This window comes from Gossypium arboreum, chromosome 9 (assembly GCF_025698485.1).
Source record: "Gossypium arboreum isolate Shixiya-1 chromosome 9, ASM2569848v2, whole genome shotgun sequence".
Lineage (NCBI taxonomy): Eukaryota > Viridiplantae > Streptophyta > Magnoliopsida > Malvales > Malvaceae > Gossypium > Gossypium arboreum.
The window spans coordinates 88,141,165-88,158,167 of record NC_069078.1 but is presented as its reverse complement, the minus strand read 5'-3'; the positions used below and the strand labels follow the sequence as shown (position 1 = coordinate 88,158,167).

The window sequence follows — 17,003 nt, the reverse complement described above, 5'->3', positions numbered from 1 at the left end:
TTAATATTTCAAATTTTAAATAATAATAAAAATTTGACTAGAATTAAGCTTGAGTTAAAAATGAACAAAAAGCGAGCTCAAGTTGTAATTTGGTTTGGTCCGATTATGTCTGGTTACTTAGGGATAATATTAATAATTCCCATTTAAAAATTTTAAAAATCAATTAAATTAATCTGACTTATACAAATTAATATTTTTGAGAAAGTATACGAATTGATTAAAACGAGTGATTCACTCCAATTCAAATTTAATTAAATTTGAAATAATGTGAATAAGTGAAATTAACTTTTTTTTTTCCAAAAAATGAAGAAATGAACTTGAATGGATAATTTAAAATATCCTTAACTGATCATAATCATGAATGATTCAAATTTGTAATAATTTATTTTTATCTCAAGTGCGAAAAAGGAAAAATATTCTCTGAAATAACTCTATGGACTGAATTCAAATCTAAATTAAAGTAATTTAAAAATCAAAATTCATCAGATCCAATTGCAGTAAAAGAACATTGGGCTGTGGCTAGAGGTTATCGGCTACAATAGGTGGCGGAAAAGGGAAATGGCCACGAAGACCTGCTAATCAGCTTCCCATGCAGGAGACATGCAAGCTCTGAGGAACACATGTCCTTTCACCTCTTGACTCTCTCTACTTTTCTTTCTTACTCTTATCTCTCTCCGCCATAACATCCTGCAAAATCACACTTACAACTTCTTATTATCGACTTAAAACACACACGCACACACAAATAACTAGCCATGACCACTAATTTAGAGACTAGGTCATTGCTCGATGAGCTACGCAGCTTCGACAAAGGAGGCTTCTTCGATCTCGGTCACCCTCTCCTTAATCGCATTGCTGAGAGCTTTGTCAAAGCTGCTGGCGTACGTATGCATATGGTTATGCCTTTTTTTTTTTTTAAACAAAATCAATGAGAATATGATTTTTTTTTTGGTGATGGTGGTGGTCTAATTTAACTTGTAGATTGGAGCCATTAAAGGTGTTGCCAGAGAGGGTTGTTATCTAGCTCTTGAAGGCAAGCATGTCTCTCTTTTTTTTTTTTTAAATTAATTTCTTAATTAAGGTGTTATTGATTGATTGTTTGCTTTAGTTTTTTTAGAAATTTAATAGTAATTTGGTAGCAGGAACTAAATCAAGAAGTAGTTCCACTGATATCAGTGCTAAGAACAATAAGAAGAATCCATTTCCTTATCTCAGAGGTATTTCATCAAAAACTTTGCTTGCTATTAAAATATGGTATATCGTTCCGTACCAGTTAAATCTTCCGTTTTCGAATTTGGAGAGTGTCAAGTTTAAGATTAATTTGGGCATTGATTGCTGGTTATATGTGGATCGCAGGAGAAACCAATCGAAAATCGCTCGAAGCAATGGTGAGTTCCTAAATTTCCCTAACGATATCATCAATTTTTTTTTCACAGTGGACCTAATGCATTGTATACTGAATGAAATGTTTAATTTATTCTATATATATATATATGCTGCCTAAAAACAAAAGGCAGGTTTTCTTCGAGTTATTGATTCAATTATCTAGCCTGGGACTTCTTCAGCTAAGTTCAATCTCAGCATTGGACTATCTTATATGTTTCCGACTCGGATTGAGTATTAACTAGATGCAAATATGTCTCTCGGATTAAGTGTTAGATATAAGTACGTGTCTTGCTTAAGTACCTATAGTTCTTGTATCCGTGTTCTTACATGTCCTTTACCAATTACCAATACGTATCCATCTCCATATCCATACACTGGTGCACCGTTTTTCATGTAACCGGAGCTTTGCATCTTCATGTCCAAATGCTCTGTGTTGGGATACTTGTTCCATACCCTTTTCATAGAAGGGTCATACTTCTTATATGTCCATATCCAAACACGATGGGCCATTTTTCATGTGCATGTGCTTGGACCATTGCATCTCCATGTCCAAATACCTCTGCATTCAGGTACTTGTCTCATACAAGTGTGAGAAAACTCAAAATTCTAGACAAAATAGCATATTATATATATACGCCTGAGCACTCACATATGCATATATATATTGCCAACTTATTACTTGTTACAATCTTATACAGGTGAAGAGCACTGGAAAGGAATCTCTACAATGGGGTGAGTTCTTGTTCTTGCAAGTCCCAATAGGCATTTGCTTGCTACTGTTTTATAAAAGGTTGATTTGCAAATACTTTATTGGCTTAAATTCAAAAGCAATAATTGATCTTAAATTGTCCACCAATCCAAAATTGTACATTGCAGGCCTGGCTGCCGGCTTATATTCGGGTATCACATACGGCTTACAAGAGGCTCGTGGCGCTCATGATTGGGTATGATCAACTTCTTTACTTGCAAGAAAATGGAATGGCTATCTTTTTTTTAACAATTCATAGTAGTCAACATCGACGCCCTTGTTGGTGGCCGATATTGTGTGTATGCAGAAAAACAGTGCGGTTGCGGGGGCACTTACAGGGATGACAGTGGCACTCACATGTGAGAAACCTTGCCAAGAACACGTGTTGCAATGCGCCATCACCGGAGCCGCCCTTTCAACGGCGGCCAATCTTCTGACAGGAGTGTTTTAAAACCTTTTGTGTCTTTAATAAAGACATCAAGAAAAAACTGGTTGTCTCAGTATTTAAAGTTGTTCCACAGCTTAAGACTATATGACCATGAAATGTGTTAGTATTCTCTTATTTTGCTCATATCATGTTTCTTTCTAAATGGAATTTTATCATCTTGAATTATTGGCCATAGTTTAAGCTTTTGAATATGGAGGCATTTTATTATTGTTAATATTATTATTATTTGAATTTTCAATGGCAGAAAAGAAAAAGTAGGTTTCTGTTGTGAAAATTTCAGGTTCTTCTTTATATAATAAAAAGTTTTTATTTCAAGTCTTTAATTTTTTATCTCATAATTTATTTATGATTAATTAAGCATGGAGCATTGTAATATTAATTTTGATTTAATTTTTATTATGATTTTATGAATATATTTTTGTTTATATTTTAATTCGTAATTTCAAAAATATAATTCATAAAATTTTAAAATATAATATAGGTTATTAAAATAAAATATTTTTATTATCGTAAAAATATATAATTTAATGTTAACTTTTAAAAAATTTTAAAAAATTCACAACCGACATCTATTATACAAAAGAAAATCTTCTTTACATACTCAATATTTTATTTCTTATTTAAAAATGTCTTATATAAACTTTTTTCATTAAAGATTAGATCACGAGTAAAGCGAAAAAAATTAAGTAGAAATTTAAACTTCATATGACCCAGACGATAAAAAAAAGCATAATACTTTTCTTTTAGTTTCTATTTTAATTCTATTTATATAAAAAATATAGTTGTTAAAGACGAAAAGGCCCCTCTCTCAAATAATTATAAAATTTCCCTCTTTTCTTCTTTCTTGCATCTTCCCCTACGTGAAGAACTCCCGGTAAGCTTCAATTAATTTCTTGATTTATCTTTTTTTTTTTGCAAAACAATGTTCAGTTTAGGATTTAATATGAATTATTTACATTTTATTTTCAATCTTTCGTGTTTTGAAGTTGGTGTTTGCTATTGTTTTGTACGTCGAAATTTTTTCCCCAATTTTCGTTGTTTTGAAGAAATTTCGCTTCTTTACCTATAATTTCTTGGTTGTTAGTTGGCAAATTATGCAAATTATCTTCTTTTAGTGTTTCTGCTGAATTTTGATTTATATTTCATATTTTAATTTAAAGTTAAAGGATTTTGTTGTGAATATTGGGTCTTTTAATTAATTTGTTTAGCGCTATTTTTTTAAATAAGGAAATTACGCCTTCATCCAATGTACAAGTGAAATGATGTAATTTCCTTCAAGATTGGCCATCTATTTATCTGTAAAAATAGAGAATTTGTTGTAAAAAATGGAATTCTTTTTAGTAATTTAGTTAGCATTATATGTTTTAAATGAAGAAACTGGAAAATTTGAATGTGCTGATGGATTTAGGTTGAATTGATATACAAATATATATATACCGATTTTTTTCTTTTTGTCATTTGATAAGATGTCCGGTAAAAAAGAAGAAAAACTCAAGTCGCGGCCGAAAGAATCAAGACCACAGCAATGACAGCTGCAAAAGGTCGTGCTCAAGCTGAAAGGGCGGCGGCAGCTGCAGCCCGTAATGTTAATGCTTACGGGTAAAAAGAAGAGGGACTGAGTAGACGGTAAGAGAAAAGGGAAGCAAAACGGCTTATGTATTTGATGAGTAACGAAAAGGCGTTTCGATTAGGTGAAAGGAAAGACAATACGACAATGTCTACGATAGGTGCTTAGCAGTGCCTCAAGCCGGACATTGGACATACGAATGTAAGAACGAACGGGTCTATATGTCACAACCCTCGCGTACGTAGCAGCTTAAGAATCCAAAATTGAGGATGAAACTTTCAATCTCGTATAATTTGGATAACCTGGATGTTAAGGATAGGAATGACGGTAATAGGTCTAAGAAAAGCAAGAGGAAGCATCGGCGAGATTCTGGGGCAGATTCTGATAGTGAGGCTTCAATTTTTAGGACTGATACTGGTGCCTCATCGGATTCTTCTTCAGCCCAGAGTAGTACGGATTACAATTCATCATCATCCTAGTCCGAGGAAGAGAGAAGGCAAGAAAAGAGGAGGAAGCAGAAGGGGAGGCATAGTAGAAGGTATAGCTCATCTTCGGAGTCTTATGATTCCATTGATAGGAGCAAACGGAGGAAGAGTTGAAGGCATTGACATCTTGCGTGTTCGTTGCTGGATGCCGGTGATTGACCCTTCGGAAATAACTCCGTATATGTCTTCTTTCCTTTTTCCGATGTTTATAAGTGACAATAGTTCCCAGTAGTTGTGGAATCCCTTTATGAAATCATTGTAGCTTGAACATGTGTCTCTGGATTTTTCGAGTTCCCGGCAAGCTTATCTTCTCTTTGAACTTATGATTTTACGAGTTTCCAGCTATAATTCTTTTTTGGAACAATTTGAATCAAAAATTCATCCTTGACAAACGAGAGATTTTGTTGAATGCATGGATCGCAGTTCAATAAGAAATGAATCCGAAGTTCAGCTCAGTTGATCAGTTGATTATGCAATGTTTGATTCACTGTACTCGAACATGCTGGCCAAGGCTCCCTGAATGTTGTTACCTCGGAAAGTTAGAAAGCAGATGACCATCAGGAGGAGGTTTGCGATATTGGCCAATAACGCCTGTACTTATTTTCTCCAAATCGACAAGACGCGCCCAAGACAGTACCTGAATAACAAGACCTGGATAAAAGCTGTAGAAAATTCTGTACTATAGAAATCGGTTCAAATCAATCCCTCTACTATTAAGTTGATAAATTTAATCCCATATTAATAAAATATTAACAAAATTAAAATTTACTACTTAAAAGAATTACCGTGAAAACAAGCACATAAAAACACAGAACTGCAACTATAGAAGAAAGCCAACATTGTTGTAATAAGAGCATTTCCTCCAATGGAAAAAGAATACCTTTGTTCTAAAGTTCAACACATATCTTCTTCACTCTTGAGGTTGCCACAGACATTACATTCCAACATTTTAGACTGAACATCATTGGATGGGGGCAACGGCGCCAGCGTGCCCCAACAGTTTTCGCGATTACACATGTATCTCACAAAGAAATAAGCATGGGGGAAATCGGCTTCTCCTACTTCATCCCCTTCAGAGGCTACCATTTGTTCATCGTTGTCCTCTTCCATGATCTCCTCATCCTCATTCTCTTCGATAGTCCCGTTATCATCTATAACGTCAGTTTCGTTATCGGACCAATTAGCCTCAACTTTGCAACGGTCACAATTGCAGGTAAAGCCATAATCCTCGGCCAATCTCTTCTGTCGGGCGGAGTAGTTGAGATTGACAGGGAAATAACTCAAGCAAATCTCTCTACCTACAGGGACATCATGAATCATCCTAACAATCACGTCGGTGTTCTGGTCCAGAGCTGAGTCGAGGTAATCGAATCTGCAAGCATTTGGAAGACAATCATGGTTGAAGAAAGAAGCTTTGGGATAGATCCCGTAAGCACGGACGGATCTCTCTCCGTCTTGTTGCAGAGAGATAGGTTCCATCAAGCCAAAAGCATTCAGCTTATCTTTTGCCAATAAAGCGGCTGTGAGTTCGATAGAAATCGATAACGAAGGCGGAGGACAGACCGACGAAATGAGGGAATGTAGGAATTCAGCAGCAGGAGCATCGGAAGGGGAATATTGACCTTGAAGAGAAAGTAAAACCTGGAAATCCGAAGGGGAAACAAGGGCTAGATTATATGCAGCTATAAGAAACCGAGCTTGCACTTGCTGTTCGAGAGGTTGAGAAAAAAGAGAAGGGCAATCCCGAAGACGACTAAGAGCCTGGCAAACCCAAGGCGAATGAGAGGAAGCTGTTGCCGCGGTTAGGCAATTTGGACCGCAAAAGAGATGATGAGAACATAATGGACACGGCACTACATTTGCCGATGAGAAGAGTATCCTAAAGCAATTATCACAATAAGATGCCGAAGATTGAGGTTTAACCAACGGAAAAGCGGAGTAAACAACGATAGGAGAATCCTGGAGAACAATTTGCCCTGCCTTCAATGGCTGCGATGCAACGAGAGCCCTTCCTCTTCCTTCTATCTCCACTAACCTTAACACAGAACCCGAATCAGCTGTCAACATCCTTTTACTTCCCACTCTGCAAACATTTAAAAAAAAAAAAAAAACCTTCAAACAGCATTCATAATTCTAAATGCTGCAATTTTTCTAAGGTTAAAATACGCCATCAATAATTGTACTTTGACAAATTTGAGATTTAGTCCCAAAACATAAAAAGTTAAAGTCCGCTTACTATTTCTATTTAACAATCCCAGTCCAATCATTAACATCTTTAGTAGTTTTTGTCAAAATTTGCCTACTTGGCACATTAATTAGGCTGCCCTCGTATCATGTGGCATACAAACCGTGTTAATGACTGGATTAAGATTTTTAAATTGAAAAATTGAAAAAGTAAAGAGGATTTAATTTTAACTTCTAAAGCATAGAAACTAAATCTTAAATGCTGTAAAAGTACAGACATTGACCTATTTCTAATACCAACAGGTCAAAAACACAGTAAATTCAAATTCCATCTCACTAATGCCAAATCATGTGGGAAAAAAACATAATTTAGGGTTTAGGGTTTTTTTCTTTCCATTTTTCTCTTCAAGCCAACCTCTAATTACATCATTATCAAGCTATTAACCCAACAAACAAAAATGGGGTAAAGTAACTAAAAAAATTCAGCCAGAAACATATATGCAAAAGAACCCTGGAAATTCACTAAATCCAACAATGAAAAATAATCCATTTTGCTTGAAGGTTAGAATCCTAAACAATACTAAAAATCGTAGTAAAAAAGAAACAGTAGGAATCAAACCCAAAAAGGATAATAATTCTTTTTAAAAATGAAAAATTGGGGAAGTTTAGTTCTTACCAAAGTGTTTGAGCTGAGACCAGACCCTTTTTTTTTTTTTTTTGCTTTGATGCTGAGACCAGACCTTTAAAAGATAATTGTTCAAGTTTTCAGTTGCAGAGAGCGGCCATTAATGAATGCTTGGTTCTTCTAGCTAGGTTACAGAGAGAGGTTTAAAGCACTTTTATTAGAACTCTTTAATTGATGGGTTTGATTAAAAAAAGGCCTAGGATTCTATGAATTGGGCTGGGCTTTATAGAAAAAATAAAATTATTAATAAATAAAATTTATTCCACTTATATTAAATTTATATTTATAAAAGGATTATTTAAAGGTCGAGTTATAGATGTAGTAAAGTAATTATGTACGAATGTTTATTAATCTCAAGTTCGATTGTTATAAATTTAGGTTTTTAAAGAATTAATTTTAATTATTTAATTTAAACATTTTGTATGGTTAAAATATTTATTAATAATTTTAAAAATAAAAGATTTATTAGTCCCTCCGTTTACTACGGCACTCATTATTCATATGACAAACTTAACCTTCATTTTATCTATTTATTTTGATTAAATCCATTGTATTCATATTGTTTAGTCACGAAAAGACAAAAAGGTAATAAGAAGTTCAAAATTTCAAATCATTAATTAAAAGTATAAAATGTTAGTATTAAAATTTTACATGTTAATAATTATAAATTACAATCGATGATATAAAAACAAAATTACAAATGATGCATATTATTGTTCTATTATAAAATTATAATTTTAGAGAAATTATTATATAGGCTTAAATATATTCAATTTTTTTTCTTGAATCACCAAAATATATTGCAGGAAACAAAAACGGAAAACTTGATTCCACCAATTTTGAAAACCTTAGCTCCACTAATCTGAAAACCTTTGGTAAGGTTACCTAATCCAATTCTGACAAACCATCACCATATAAACAACTTCATATATAGGCGGAAAAGAAACAGAGTCCATAACTTCTAGGTACGTTTATGTATATAGCAAACCGTTGATTTAACAATATATGCACGCAACCTTGTAATATTGGTGCTTATGATATATCAAGTTCAGCGAAAGGTAAACCATGCAGCTCAGTCTCGTAGATTCAGGTTCTTCCATGGCTCATGTTCCAGAAATCAACTTCGTGTTCAAGAACACGCAGGAGTGTCGCTTCAGCTTTTGTGATGACATCATCGGACGCTTTTTCTAGCTGTCCATCGACAATATTCCGGAGGGAATTACAGTACTCTCCGAAGCTTTCATTGCCCCATCTTTTGCAGGTTTCCTTGAGTTCTGGAGGGGTTTTACTGTCATCTTCTAAGCAGTGTGCGAAACTCTCCTGATAGATGGTTTCGATAGCCCAAAAAGCTACAGCCGCGACGGTGTATTCGACTTCTGGGCCTATTAAGCTCTCAAGAAATCTGCAACACCATGTAAAGTCAAATATATGATGCTACAAGTTCGACGGGCACAGCCCAGAAATGCAAAGAACATTTATGCACAGCTCAATGCTATCGACAAATCTATGCCGCTATTGTCATGGGCATTTCAAATGCAAAGAACATATATGCACAACACGTAATCGACACAGCTCAACGCACATATATGAACAGAGCCTTGAGTTATTATTTTGCAAATGTAACAATAGAGCGACCATACAAGGCTTGGCCCGAGCTTTTTCAATAAACCAACAAGCCAAGATTATAGCAATTCGAGTTTCATGATCAATCCGAACTCGATCTTACACCAAGCTGGTATGCATTTGCTTGATAGTTCGATTTCAGGTTTAAAGCTTTCAAACTAGTTGACCAAGCAACTGGAAACTAAGAAGAAAGCTAAGAAAATACTTAATCAAGGATCTTAATATTTATATTTGATCTGAAATAACATTAGACATGAACCCATAACAATGATCCGAAAAAAGGTTGACACGTTACACCAAGCAAGCAACTATTCGAACCCAACGAAGTCCGAGTAACATGACCACCTAGCAATGAGCTGTCCTAATCTATATTGATCCGGAAATCGAGACTTGTGTTCGTATATTGAGATATGACCCTCCAAAGATCCTTAAAATTCTAGGAAGAACATACTCGAAATCGGATATATATACCCTCATTGAGATACGGCCCTCCAAAGATCCTTAAAATTCATGGAAGAAGACACTCAAAATCGAATATATAGAAATATATACCCGTATACAACACTTACACCAAATCAAGAACAACAAAGGTCCCAATCATCCACATTCATGAGGCAATCAAAACAACAAACACTTGGTAAACACACACATATGAAATTACCGGCAGTATTCTTGATTTGCTTTCTGAGGAACAATACTTGAGAGCTGAACACCCCACTTAAAAGCTTCTTTCTTAAACCAGGAAATCTCATCATGTAAAGCAGCTACACCTCCTAATATCACTTCTACATCACCATTACCATCATCTGATCCTTTATAAGCTTTAGTCAAAACACTTGCTACAAACGGCACAAAAGCTCTAACAAATATGTAATCCTGCCCCTGAAATTATATGAATCCAAAACAATCAAGTTTTCATATAAAAAAACCCAAAATTTTTCTGGAGCTGCATGCAATTTAAGCATAAAATAGCAAGAAATTTAGGATCAGAAAACAAGAACCAGCCATGTTTTGAAGGCGGAGATATCGATGTTCCCATCTCGAATGCTGCGGATAAAAGGATGTCTGGTGGCTCCGTCGTACAAGTGGCGGTGCTTCCTCAGCCATGTCTCCGTCACGGTGATCTTCGCCTGCATTTGTATGCCACTGTGTAACCAATTTCTACAAAATTGCTGCTTCTTGAACTGTCTTTTAAAGGCCGGCTTATTCCCTTGGTTTCCCCCAAGTGTCACACATGCAAAATCAAAGGTTTTTCGTACGTGTCAACTCTGGAACACACGTGTAAGCATTTTGAATTGGTAGATTTTTTTCAATTGCTCGACTTAGATTAATTTGAATCGTCAAATTAATTTGAAATTTGAAATTTTTTTGGTTATTTAGGTTATCAAATTAGTTTAACTCCGGTTGTAAATTTATAATCGAATCGAATCACACATGCATGGATTCAAGTCCTTGAACACTTTGAGTATGGATTCCAAGCTGCATGGTTGGTGTTACTGTGTGTCAGAGCGAGAAACGGGAGCTTATAACGACGGTTTCGTCTTCGGTTATGTCGAACATGTCCTTGTTTATGTCTTTAAGGTGTGTTACCATTATGGTGTTGAAAGAAAAGGGTATGTTTAAAGCTTGTTCTTCCATCTTGGTCCGTAATGTTGTGCCGATGGCTGTTATTTTGAGACGCTCGATTGGGGGATTTTCGTGTGTTGCTAGTGCTTGCATCAAGGATATGCATTGTGCTCTGCTTCGGATGGCCAAGTCGATGGACTTTTTTCGAGCACGAAATGCTTTCAGTGATCGCTTGTAAACCGGTAAACTGTGTTTCATGAATGAATGGTAACTTAAAATAGATATTCACAACTGTTTCATCAGGGTGGTGTGATGGTTTATTATCATCGGTTATTCCGCTGATTCTCTCCCGGAGACCTTTACTGAAATAATAGATGATTCGTTGGATCGGTGCCAGCATCGGAAGATACGAACTTGCATAGGTTGTGGAACTTTCTCGCATGATCCGGTTGCCAGGCATTAACCTTTTTAGCTGAAGCTATAAAAGGATCATGAGCTTACGTTTTTGATCTTGTCACCCGAAAGATTATAGCATCAGCCGTTGAAGGACTCGTTGAGCTCCGAGAGATAATCATCAAAGGATTCCATGCATGGATGAAATCTTGTTGAAGCTTGATCTTGCAATTTTGATAAGACTTGCAGCTGATGAATTTTGATAACACTTTTCACTGTTGAACAGTTAAATGAAAACACCAAGGAATGGTAATGTTTAAGACATTAAATCCAGAGTTTAAAGAAACTTCCATACAATGCACCGGAGTTCCCTTCCATCTGACGAGCAAGCATTTCCCATTCATATCGAGTGTGCAAAATCTTCCGCACGCAAAAGTTTTTAGAACAATACATGGTTGGTACAAAGATGACATACTTAATTCCACCTCCTCCATTCCATACCGAACGAAAAACGCCCTCCAAACAAAGAACTTCACGTACCGGACCCTCCTTTCCTCGCCTTCAGCAGCTACCATGTTCCTAATCCCCTCTGCAAAGTACACCGATTCTACAATCTCTCTGTTTACGCAGTTCCGTTTCATGCATGTCACAAGGCAATCAAAGTACACACTGAAGAAGAAAAGAGCTTCAACGAAACGGTTTGCAAACATCGGGGAGTTTTGATTGGCCTCGATATCAGGTACCACCATCAAACAAGGGTTAATAAGTTTAATCATTCTCATTATATGTTCGAAACTGGTTCGGCATTACAAGCATACTCCTAAGAGTTGTTGCGGCATAGACAGCAACCGTTTCTCCAACATCGACTTCGAAGAGATTTTCTTTGAGATCCAACATGTCTGAGACCACAACCACCTTAAAAGAAAAGGGTAATCCCAAACTTTGAGCAAAGCTTAATAGCCACTTACCGGTACCCTTGATTAACCGTTTCCCGTTAGTTGCAACTGCGGTTACTTTAAGAATCTCAATCGGACACTCGTACCGAGACACGAGAGCTTGCATTAGAACCGTCCATTGCACCCCAGTTTTGATTCCAAGATCAATTATGTGAACCTTTTTTGCCTTTGAAACATGTTCCACAATGGCTTGAATCCCTACAAATGGTATATTTCTCCATGGCATGCTAATATAGCTGGATTAGGCCTCATCATCAATTCATCTAAGTTAAACACCGATTTACTTCTCGAACCCTTTCCCGTATCTATCTTGATCTTCTCTCAAAGAGCTTTGGAGAAATAATAAACTACTTGTTGAACCAGATTCCCAATTCTCGACGACATGAACTCGCATTGTTTCACCAACATGCTCGTACACTCGAATTCTCGATACCCTACTTTCTCCGCAGCAGCTAGGAGTAGCAAAGCAAGCTCAACATCCTGCGTTTCTTTAAGGGTAAGTCCTGAAAACGAAAGATCAATACTTCGCCTCGATGAATGGATAAACATCTTATCTGCAACTCCTCATGACATCTTCGGTCGACAAGTTCCCCTCAACCCCATTTTTTAACACGGTTACGTCATCGACTTCCTCAGTTTTCCTTCCCGTATGCAATCGTTCAAATTCATTGCCATAGTTGTTTAGCAATCCATAGCATCCATCAGTGGCTACTCCATAAAAACTCTCACAAACATTATTACAAATACTTCGCTTGTCAGGGAATCCACCAACGAAAGACAACAAAACATCATTCGACATGGTACAGATCAAATCATATGTTCTTAACAAAAATTTCAGCTATTTGAATAAATATATACACTGATATTATATTAAATTCATAAAGCAATCAATTTTGATATCATTGTTGAGGAATTTAATCAAATAAGATAAACAAAACAAGACATAAAATTTTAGATATAAAGCATTTTGAGAATGACAAAAATAAAAGAACATATAGTAAACAGACATTAAATTAAACCTTGATTAACACATGAGAAGGACATATTACAATGCAGCCTGCAAGAAAAAGACTCAATATTGCCATTTTTAGATTATTTTGTCTTTTCAATTTGTTTCCATTGCCATTTTTCTCAGTATTATTGGAGAAAATTCAATTTATAATCAACTATGATGTTGGCCAAGTCAGCAATTAAAGGACTAACGGAGGATAACTTGGCAACTTTTAAAAATGGTATAATAGCAAATTTAACCCTCAACATTTATATATTGTGCCAATTTAGTCTTAATTCCAAAAAAATTAACCCTCAACATTAATTTGGCTTTTTTACAGTTTTACTTTTATTTGTAACATTAATGATTAATTTTAAAAGAACGAGAAAAGATGAAAAATATTATATTAAATTTTGGGTTGTTTTCATTTTTGATATATTTTCAATCAAATTTAGTTGATAAATTTGTTTTTAAGCTTTTAGTGAAAGGGTCACAAAGAAAAGAAAAACTGAAGGTTAATTTTTCTAGAATTAAAATTAAATTGACATAATATAAAAATTCTAAGGGTTAAAATTATTATTATTCTAATTTTAAAAGATGTTGGATTATATTTCTGTTAACCATTTAGCTGCCAATGACTGGAAAAGAAAAAATAGAATAGTTGGGGACCAAAAAAGAAAGTTAACAATACTTGGGTGACTATCAGTGGAATTTACCCTAAAAACGAGTATCACGCGAGTATCCCACGGTACAAAAGAACTTGATCTACCGAACTAAGAGTGCAACAAAACTTGATAAAAAAAAAAGAGTACAACAAAAAAAACAATTGCCACTCTTCAATAAACTACGCCACGTGGTGAAATCTGTAGCCAATGACGTGTTAAGTCAAGTCAACCATTAAATTCCCAAAGTCCGAAGCACTTCTTCTCCTTCTTTTTCTCAAATTCTTATCCCTTTTTATAGAGAGACACTCGAAACAAAATTATACGTATTTATATACGGAGGTGATAGCGGCGGCGCTGGTGGCGTTTGTACAATCGGAATTCAGATCGCCAATCTAATGGCTGAAGACAAGTATAACCTCAAGAATCCGGCGGTGAAGAGGATCTTACAAGAGGTTAAGGAATTGCAATCCAATCCTTCCGATGATTTCATGAGCCTACCACTCGAGGTAAATTTCTCTAAAATTTAGGGGGGCGGAGGGGTGTTTAAATAATTTTCACTGCTTTTATAATTCGGGTTTGTCGATGGAACAGGGGAATTAAATGAATATTTTAGGGAAAATTTTTATTCAAGAGATTTATTGAGGATCTTACATTAAGGAGATGCAATCGTAAACCTACCTAATCTCAAAATTTTAGGGTTTTTCTTTTAATTTCTGAGTTTGATGAATAGGGTTTTTGGAGGGAACAGGGACTAAATTGAATATCTTAGGAAAATGTTTGATTTGGGGTGAAATTAAGAAACAAATTGTTTGTTTGTTTAAGAGATTATTGAGAATTGTGATGATAATTTTGCGGTTTTTTTTTTTTTTTTGCAGGAGAATATATTTGAATGGCAATTCGCAATTAGGGGTCCAAGGGATTCTGAATTTGAAGGAGGGATTTATCATGGAAGGATTCAATTGCCTGCTGAGTATCCATTTAAGCCCCCTTCATTTATGTTGCTCACCGTAAGGGCTTCCTTTACATATACATTTATACATGTATATTGGCTCCAGTTTTGGTAAATTACCTAATTTGATGTAATCTGCTCAAATTTTCAGCCAAATGGACGTTTCGAAACGCAGACTAAGATTTGCTTGAGTATATCGAATCACCACCCGGAGCATTGGCAACCATCTTGGAGTGGTGAGTACCATTTCTCTTTTTCAAGGCAAACACAATGCAAATTTTGATATAAATTGTTGTCCCGAACCCGGAAAACGAACAACTTTTTCTTATGTTGTAATGTTTATTCCACTGCTGTTTGATGAAGCTACTCAAAATCAATGATAGTGGCACTAGTGAATTGATATGTTAGCATTTGTTACTTTTTGATGAAGCTATGTTACTTTGTATTGGGTGTGTGTGTTTGGATACGGGTAAGTGTCTGATAGAAGTTGGGCTAATTTGGTTGTTGGTGTTGATAGTTAGGACTGCTCTAGTTTTTTGATATGTTAGCATTTGTTACAGTTTGATGAAGCTTTGTTTCTGTGTATTGGGAGTGTGTTTTTTGGATACGGGTAAGTGTCGGAATACACGGATAAAAGTTGGGCTAATTTGGTTGTTGGTGTTGATAGTGCGGACTGCTCTAGTGGCATTGATTGCATTCATGCCCACCAGCCCAAACGGTGCCTTAGGTTCTCTAGATTATACTAAGGAAGAGCGGCGTACCCTTGCCGTCAAATCTCGTGAATCACCACCTAAATACGGGAATCCAGAACGTCAGAAACTTATCGATGAGGTATGTTTCTTGCTTCGACTACCGAATACATTCTTTGATTTTGGCTCTTTACTAATGAAGCTTTTTTCTTCATGGCACAGATACATGAATATATGTTAAGCAAGACTTCCAGTGTTCCTCAACATAGTCCTTCACAATCCTCAGAAGAACACCCAACCGAAACCAAAACTGAAGCCGAGGCAGAGGCCAATCAGCAAGATTCTGTTACTGTGGGTGCCGGGTATCCCGGAATCCCTAATCCAACATTAAATGAAAGGGTTGTTGAAGAACCTCCTGTGGCTGCCGCCAAGGCTTATCCATATCCTGTTGCCACGAGGCTAGTGAGAGAGATCCCTGGTGAGGGACCAAGTAACCAACCACTACGAAGGCCGGAGATGAGGGTTCAACGATCCGTTGTTGATGACCGCTTATTTACGTGGGCTGCCGTCGGACTTACCATTGCTATTTTGGTTCTTTTGTTCAAGAAATTCATCAAATCTAGTGGACATGGTGCTGTTTTCATGGATGGTTCATAGTTCTAGCAACATCAGCTCAATAAGGAAGAAAGAAATCTATCAGTATATTTGTTTAAATCTTAGCATGGGATTAATTTGAAAGTATAATATTCAGCTTTTTGTAATTAACGGTGTGTTTAATCAATCAATTATCTTATGTAAGCATGACCAATACAATTATAAATTTGGTTTTAAAATGCAATATTATAATAAAAAAAAGTATATAATAAATGTTAATTTTTTTTCGTTTAAAAACTCTAAATCAATTATTGATATTGTTGGTATTCTCAGTCAAATTTTGTCATCAATAAACTCATGTAATCAATACTTAAGGGAAGCAAATGTTAAGCCCTTCAATCAAATTTAGTTTTTGAAGCGGTTAAATAAGGTTGTCAATGATCAATTATGAATTTTCATAAGGTGACTAAATTATTAGCTTACGTGTTGTTGGTGAATAAAATTCAAAAATTTTTATTTAAGTTATTAGGTTAAATTATCGATATATGATTTTTCTGTTCGTATCTTTAGTATCAACTTGAATCTCTCCTTTCTCTCCTTTTGATGGTTTAATATTTTCATGGAACAGCTTTGAAAATCATGAATTTGTAAACTAAAATTGAAATAGTTTTTTCCTCTAATTTTTGACATCAGCTATCATATTTCTTGAATTTAAGATCTGTTTTATTTGTGGATGAGTACTATTCTACCCTATCGATCATCAAAATAAAATGGCTAACTTAATTGACTTCTAGTAATATATATTTTTAGAAACTTTTTAAGTATATTTTATTATATAATAAAATCAATTTAATAAATTTAACCAACTGAAGTAATTGGTGTTAAGTTTTGTTAGATCAATTAAGACCAAGTATGAGATTGGTCAGATACATCAGTATTTCGAATTTTATAATCGAACTAATTGATTGCCTATTCTCTCCTTTATATCAATTTTAGAAACGGATCATTAGGAACATTGTAAAAAGGGTTGATAAAGCAAATTTTGACCAAAAAAAGAAATATTGATTCGATGAT

The 17,003-nt window shown here is 35.3% G+C and overlaps 4 protein-coding genes and 1 pseudogene across 5 annotated transcripts; 3 read left to right on the top strand and 2 right to left on the bottom strand.

The window, feature by feature from the left end:
* Positions 1–530: 530 nt before the first annotated feature.
* Positions 531–2,747, top strand: LOC108456659 (outer envelope pore protein 16-2, chloroplastic). 2 transcript variants are annotated; one of them, XM_017755232.2, is made up of 7 exons: positions 608–881; positions 982–1,033; positions 1,143–1,217; positions 1,357–1,388; positions 2,085–2,118; positions 2,263–2,330; positions 2,442–2,747. In XM_017755232.2, exons 1-7 carry the CDS (start codon positions 756–758, stop codon positions 2,583–2,585), a joined length of 531 nt encoding a protein of 176 aa, XP_017610721.1. In that variant the 5' UTR covers positions 608–755; the 3' UTR covers positions 2,586–2,747. The 2 variants fall into 2 exon arrangements, with proteins under 2 accessions (XP_017610722.1, XP_017610721.1); XM_017755233.2 differs by lacking the exon at positions 2,442–2,747 and having other exon boundaries at positions 531–881; positions 2,085–2,176.
* Positions 2,748–3,841: 1,094 nt separating this feature from the next.
* On the top strand, positions 3,842–5,786 carry LOC108456660 (uncharacterized; annotated as a pseudogene).
* Positions 5,474–7,698, bottom strand: LOC108456656 (histone-lysine N-methyltransferase ASHR2). The gene is made up of 2 exons (XM_017755227.2): positions 7,495–7,698; positions 5,474–6,717 (listed from the first exon to the last, which is right to left on the bottom strand). Exon 2 carries the CDS (start codon positions 6,699–6,701, stop codon positions 5,529–5,531), a length of 1,173 nt encoding a protein of 390 aa, XP_017610716.1. The 5' UTR covers positions 6,702–6,717; positions 7,495–7,698; the 3' UTR covers positions 5,474–5,528.
* A 699-nt stretch (positions 7,699–8,397) lies between these two features.
* On the bottom strand, positions 8,398–10,361 carry LOC108456658 (probable bifunctional TENA-E protein). The gene is made up of 3 exons (XM_017755231.2): positions 10,128–10,361; positions 9,788–10,008; positions 8,398–8,905 (listed from the first exon to the last, which is right to left on the bottom strand). The coding sequence occupies exons 1-3, from the start codon at positions 10,260–10,262 to the stop codon at positions 8,590–8,592; spliced, it is 672 nt and encodes a 223-aa protein (XP_017610720.1). The 5' UTR covers positions 10,263–10,361; the 3' UTR covers positions 8,398–8,589.
* A 3,448-nt stretch (positions 10,362–13,809) lies between these two features.
* Positions 13,810–16,202, top strand: LOC108456657 (ubiquitin-conjugating enzyme E2 32). The gene is made up of 5 exons (XM_017755229.2): positions 13,810–14,203; positions 14,573–14,704; positions 14,798–14,882; positions 15,314–15,477; positions 15,558–16,202. Exons 1-5 carry the CDS (start codon positions 14,093–14,095, stop codon positions 15,990–15,992), a joined length of 927 nt encoding a protein of 308 aa, XP_017610718.2. The 5' UTR covers positions 13,810–14,092; the 3' UTR covers positions 15,993–16,202.
* Positions 16,203–17,003: the final 801 nt, after the last annotated feature.

Bases quoted from the DNA above. Each gene is read 5' to 3' on its own strand.
- LOC108456657 (XM_017755229.2), top strand. From the start codon at position 14,093: ATGGCTGAAGACAAGTATAACCTCAAGAATCCGGCGGTGAAGAGGATC. The intron at 14,883-15,313 runs GTGAGTACCATT...TGGTGTTGATAG, and splicing joins TTGGCAACCATCTTGGAGTG to TGCGGACTGCTCTAGTGGCA. The intron at 15,478-15,557 runs GTATGTTTCTTG...TTCATGGCACAG, and splicing joins GTCAGAAACTTATCGATGAG to ATACATGAATATATGTTAAG.
- LOC108456659 (XM_017755232.2), top strand. From the start codon at position 756: ATGACCACTAATTTAGAGACTAGGTCATTGCTCGATGAGCTACGCAGC. The intron at 1,034-1,142 runs GCAAGCATGTCT...ATTTGGTAGCAG, and splicing joins TTGTTATCTAGCTCTTGAAG to GAACTAAATCAAGAAGTAGT. The intron at 1,218-1,356 runs GTATTTCATCAA...TGTGGATCGCAG, and splicing joins TCCATTTCCTTATCTCAGAG to GAGAAACCAATCGAAAATCG.
- LOC108456656 (XM_017755227.2), bottom strand. From the start codon at position 6,701: ATGTTGACAGCTGATTCGGGTTCTGTGTTAAGGTTAGTGGAGATAGAA.
- LOC108456658 (XM_017755231.2), bottom strand. From the start codon at position 10,262: ATGCAGGCGAAGATCACCGTGACGGAGACATGGCTGAGGAAGCACCGC. The intron at 10,009-10,127 runs GTTCTTGTTTTC...ATATAATTTCAG, and splicing joins CCGCCTTCAAAACATGGCTG to GGGCAGGATTACATATTTGT. The intron at 8,906-9,787 runs GTAATTTCATAT...ATGGTGTTGCAG, and splicing joins GCAAATCAAGAATACTGCCG to ATTTCTTGAGAGCTTAATAG.